At 20.3% G+C, this 5,950-nt stretch overlaps 1 protein-coding gene across 2 annotated transcripts in view; it reads right to left on the bottom strand.

Annotated features, from left to right (window-relative positions):
* Window positions 1-499: 499 nt before the first annotated feature.
* The window catches only part of LOC117180004 (activating signal cointegrator 1 complex subunit 1-like), a 24,816-nt gene continuing 19,365 nt past the window's right edge, over window positions 500-5,950 (bottom strand). The window contains exons 6-7 of one of the 2 annotated variants that reach the window (XM_033372276.1): window positions 792-925; window positions 500-713 (exon numbers count right to left, since the gene is read on the bottom strand). In XM_033372276.1, the coding sequence (XP_033228167.1) occupies window positions 600-713; window positions 792-925 (248 nt within the window). In that variant the 3' untranslated portion in view covers window positions 500-599. The remainder of the gene's footprint in view (window positions 714-791; window positions 926-5,950) is intronic. The other variant, XM_033372275.1, reaches the window with a different exon arrangement.

Raw genomic sequence — 5,950 nt, 5'->3', positions numbered from 1 at the left:
ATTTTCGGGCAAAAAAGTCGAATTTGCAACTAAGAAAGAGTTTTTAGCCAAGAGTAAAAAATTCAAATGAATTGTCAAACTTTCAAAACAAAAAGACAAATTTTTTATGAAAATTTAATTTTCAATCAATTAAGTTGCATTTTGAATAAAGAAAAGATGAAATTTCTACGAAAAACATGAATTTTTAATCAAAGTGTTGAATTTTTCTATAAGAAAGATTTTTCAATCCAGAAAAAAGTCTAATAAACTGTTAAATTTTTTCAACGCTAAAAGACGAATTTTGGAAGTGTTTAATTTTTTAGTAAAAAAGATTCTTCAGCGAAGAAAAAAAATTAAATCAAATTAGTTAATTTATATTCAAAGTTGATAAACTAAAAAAGCATTTTATGAAAAAGCATGAATTTTAAACGCTTCTAATTTTTAACTGTTTAAGTCTTTAAAACTGCATTTTAAAATTATTTAAATTACAAATATACGCTTGAAAATAAAAAATTTTAAAATGAAGAATTTTTAAAGTAAAAGATTTTCGAATTATGTATTCTAAATTGAATAATAGATTTTTTTAATTTGTATAATTCCCGGTCAGAAAATGATTAGACTTAAAATTCAATTTTTTCAGTCTCTTTGTAATAGCCAGAGTCATTTTTGGTATGCCTCTGAGATAAATGTAGAGTCGATAATGTCGTTTTTCCGAAGAATGTGTTCTTGTGAACCTGAAAATATGCAATTAGTCATTTTTCCGAAAATATAAATCCGGTGGTATTCAAAATTTGATTAAAAAAGAATCTCACTTTCAAAATATTCGACGCATCGAAAGTTTCACGCATTCTTTCATTGGCAGATTCATCATCATCCTTTTTCGAGAATCTTATATTCATTATTGTCATATGTAGCTTCACTCTATTGTACTGTCTTTGAATCAATCCTAAATTAATATAAATAATAAATATCTAAATAATAAATACATAAATAATATAAAATATGATTAATAAATAACTTAAGATTTCGAGTTAAAATATATATTGAATTTCAACAAACAAGTTTCATTTTCTAAACAAAAAAGACAATTTTTCTACAAAATAAATTAATTTTTTATCAAAGAGGTAAATCTTTAGAAAATATTAATTTTAACCGAATAGTATAAGTTTCTACCGAACTGTTGAATTTTTAACCCAAAAGAATGAATTTTCAAGCAAAAAAATAAATTTTGGACAAAAAAAGACACATTTTTAATAAAATACACGAATTTTCAATTACAGAATATCAATTTTCAATAAAAAAATTAATTTTGTACAAAAAATAAAATAGTTACATTGCTGATTCAATCAAGAAGATAAAACTTCAAAAAATATTAATTTTTGTACCAACTAGTTCAACTTCTAACCAAGTAATTTAATTTACAACTGAAAAATATGAACTTTTAACTAAATATTTAAATTTTCAACCCAGAAATATGAATTTTTTAACAAAAAACTTAATTTTTCATGAAAAGTGACATTTGTATAAAAATAGTTTAATTTTGAATCAAATAATTAAATTTAAATAAAAAATATAGATTTTTAACAAAAAAGTTAATTTTCAAGCGAATAATTTAATTTTTGAACCATGTTTTGAATCCTCAACCAAAAATTTGCAGTTTTAACCAAAAGCGATAAATTTTTAACAAAATATATGAATTTTCAACGAAAATATCAATTTTCAATAAAAATATAACTTTCAATCAAGAATGAAAAACTTACATTGAGATGAATTTTCAACAAAAGATTAATATTCTACCAAATAACATGAATTTTCAATAAGATACATTAATTATGAACAAAAGGACAAAATAGATTTAAAAAAAGCTGATTTTTCAACCAAAAAATATCACTTTTTAAGGAAAAAAAGTTAATTTTAAGAAGAATAGTTTAATTTTCTATCAAAATGTTGAATTCTGAAATAAAACCAGATTAATTTGGACCCGAAATGTTGAATTTTTAATCCAAAAGGATGAATTTTCAATTAAGAAGATTAGTTTAAAAAAAAAGAATTTTCAACTTAATATTTTTTTTTAATAAAAGAAATGAATTCTTAAGAAAAACTTGAATAGTTAAACTTTCTACGAGATACATAATTTTTTAATTAAAAGAATTATATTTGTATCACAAGAGGTAAATTTTCAACAAAAAATGGAATAGCTAAAGTGAATTTCCAACTAAAAAGATAAATTTTCTACAAAAAATAAGATAGTTAAAGTTTCAGTTAGTAAAATAAATTTTCAACCAAAAAAGAAACGAATTTTCAACAAAATAGTTTAATTTCTAGCCAAATAGTTCAATTTTAAAACCAAAAGATTGATTTTCTACAAAAAAAATACTGATTTTCCACAAATTACATGAATTTTCATCTAAACAAGATAAATTTTCAACCAAAATTATGACAGTTAAGATGCTATCAAAATAAATGTTCAATATAATTTTTTCGTATAAAAAAATTATTTTTCAACCAAAAATTGAAGAATTAAATTTTCAGTTAAAACAATCGTTGTTCAAACAAAAAATACATTTTTAGAAAAATAATTTAGTTTTAAGTTCAAAACATGATTTTTTTGCCAGTTCAGTTCCATTCAGTTCAATTTGCAATTGAAGAAATAAATTTTTTTTTAACGAATTTTTAGTTAACTGAATTAATTTTCAACTAAAAATATAAATTTTCAAGGAAAAATGGAATAGTTACATCTTCAATTTGCAAAATTAATTTTCAACTGAAAAGAAACCAAAGAAATGAATTCTTTTTAAAAAATAGAATTGTTAAACTTTCTACAAGACAGATAATTTTTTAACGAAAATATTACAGTTTTATTAAAAAAGGTAAATTTTTAACAAAAAATAGAATAGCTAAAGTCAAATTTCAACGAAAATAATAAATCTTCAACTAAAAAAATTTAATTTTTAACCGAATACATGAAATTCAACATTTGATTAAAAATTTAACAATTTGGTAGAAAAATTGTTTACAAAAATTTGGGATTGAAAATATATCTGTTTTTGGTTAAACATGCATATTTATAGGTTGAAATTTCAATTATTGGCTTAAAAATTAAATTAATTTGTTAAAAATAAAAAATTTTTTGAATTGCATATTTAAAATTTGTATTATTTGGTTAAAAATTGAATTATTTTGTTACAAATTCAACAATTTTATTAAAAAGTCATTTTTGTTGATGAAAAATCCAACTGTTTTGTTGCAATTTTATATTTTTGCATTGAAAATACAACATTTGATTATAATTTTTTTTTCTTGGCTCAATTGCTACTTTTTGGTTAAAAAATAATCTATTTCGACAGAAAATTCGTATTTGCGACTCATTAATGAAATATTTTTGTAGAAAATTTAACTATTTGGTTAATAATTTATGCATTTTGTTGAGAATTCTTCTTTTATGAAAACAGAATAATATTTTTCTTTTTTAAATACAACGGGTTGCAAATTAATCTGTTTTTTTTGAAGATTCTAGAATTTTTGTTGAAAATTAATCCTTGCTGGTTAAGTTGAATTTTTTTAAATTTTTAATTAAAATCTATTGAAAAATCATCTTTTTTTTGAAAATTAATCTTTTCAGGTAACATTTTCAACTCTTTTGTTGAAAGTTGAACTACTTTCTCAAAAATTCATTTTTTGGTTAAAGATTAATAATTTTAGCTGAAAATTCTTTTTTTTTTGTTATGATTTTTGTTTCAACTGAAAGTTCAATTATGTCGTTGAAAATTCAATTAATTAATTGCGAATTAACCGTTTTGTGAAAAAATTTTATTCTCCGGTCAAAAATTTAACTATCCTATTTTTTGTTAAAAATTGATTTTTTTTAGTTTAAAATTCTACTATTTAGTCAAAATTGTTTAGAAACGAGAAAAATACAAAATAAAAATAAATTAATCACATAAAATTTCGACTAACATAATATCCATTTATAAAAGTAATTAGTTGAGAATTTATATGATTTGTTGAAAAATCGTCTTTTTTCGTAGAAAATTTAAGTTAAATTTTTATAAAAATAGTTTAATTTTTAACCAAATAATTAAATTTAAATATAAAATATAGATTTTCAACAAAAAAGTTAATTTTCAAGCGATTAATTTAATTTTTTAACCATGTTTTGAATTTTCATTTTTAACCAAAAAGATTGAATTTTTAACAAAATATATGAATTTTCAACGAAAATATTAATTTTCAATAAAAATATAACTTTCAATCAAGAATGAAAAACTTAAATTGAGATTTAAAAAATTGAGTATCGAACAAACAAATTTTCAAGATAAGAGCTGAATTCTCAACTAAAATTATGAATCTTAAAAAAATGAATTTTCAGAAAAGATTAATATTCTACCAAAAAACACGAATTGCATATTTAAAATTGGTATTATTTGGTTCAAAATCTAATTATTTTGTTCCAAATTCGTCTTTTTTCGTAGAAAATGTTTACTATTTTTCAAGGTTTTGTTAAATGTTGGTATCTTGTGGTAAAAAAATCAAATATTTGGTTAAAAATTTAAATATTTTCTTGAAAATTAATCTTCTTGGTTGAAAATTGTATTATTTAGTAGAAAATACATGTATTTCGTTGAAAATTTGTCAATATTCAACTGTTTTTTGTTTAAAATTAAAATTTATTCTTTTTTAAATATCAACTATTTTATTTTTTTTAAATTAGTATTTTCAGGTTGAAAATTGTTTTTAATAAAAATTTAACTAATCAATTCTTGGTTGAAAGCTAAACTACTTTCTTAAATAATTATTTTTTGTTTGAAGATTTTTAATCGCGGATTGAAAATTCAACTGTTTTATGAAAAATTTAACAGTTTGGTACACAATTGAACTATTTTATAAAAAAATTCGTTTTTTTATTATTTGAAATTTAACTCTCCTTAATAAAAATTTTAAGTACCCCATTTTTGGTTAAAAATTGATTTTTTTAGTTTAAAATTCTACTATTTAGTCAAAATTGTTTAGAAACGAAAAAAATACAAACTAAAAATTATTAAAATAAAATGTCGACTAACATAACATCCAGTTATAAAAGTATTAATTAAAAGTTTATATAATTTGTTGAAAATTCGACTATTTTTTATTTTCTAGTGTTTTGTTAAATGTTGGCCTTTTTTTGGGGAAAAATTCATATATTTGGTTAAAACTTTTAATATTTTGTTGAAAATTGATCTTCTTGGTTGAAAAGTCGATTATTTAGTAGAAAATACACGTATTTGGTTAAAAATGAGTATTTTCAGGTTGAAAATTTAACCGTTTTGTAAAAAATTCGTGCATTTTTTAATAAAAATGAATTTTTTTAAAAGAAAATGTAACTATTTCATATTTGGTTAAAAATGTATTTTTCTATTTAGATATCAAACTGTTTTGGTTAAATATTCAACTCTTTGTTTGAAAGCGAAACTACTTTCATAAAACTTTATTTATTTGTTAAAGATTCTTATTCGCGGGTTGAAAATTTAACTGCTCTATAGAAAATTCGTCTTGTTTTGTTGAAAATTTCAGTTTGGTACACAATTAAACTATTTTGAAAATTCATTTTTTAAATTTAAAATGAATTTGTCCTTATTAAAAATTTAACTACGCTATTTTTGATTAAAAATTCATTTTTTTAGTCTACCAATTTTAATATTTAGTGAAAATTCTTTAGAAACGAAAAAAATACAAACTAAAAATTAACCAAATAAAAGTTATACTAACATCACATCCATTTATAAAAGTATTTAGTCGAAAATTCATATAATTTGTTTAAAATTTGTCCTTTTTGCAGAAAATTCGAATTTTTTATTTTTAAGCGTTTTGTTCAGTGTTGGTCTTTTCTGGTAAAAAAATCAAGTATTTGGTTAAAAATTTAAATATTTTGTTGAAAATTAATCTTCTTGGTTGAAAATTGATTTATTTAGTAGAAAACAAATTTATTTTGTTA

This window comes from Belonocnema kinseyi, chromosome 9 (assembly GCF_010883055.1).
Source record: "Belonocnema kinseyi isolate 2016_QV_RU_SX_M_011 chromosome 9, B_treatae_v1, whole genome shotgun sequence".
NCBI lineage: Eukaryota > Metazoa > Arthropoda > Insecta > Hymenoptera > Cynipidae > Belonocnema > Belonocnema kinseyi.
This window is presented reverse-complemented; position numbering and strand designations above follow the sequence as displayed.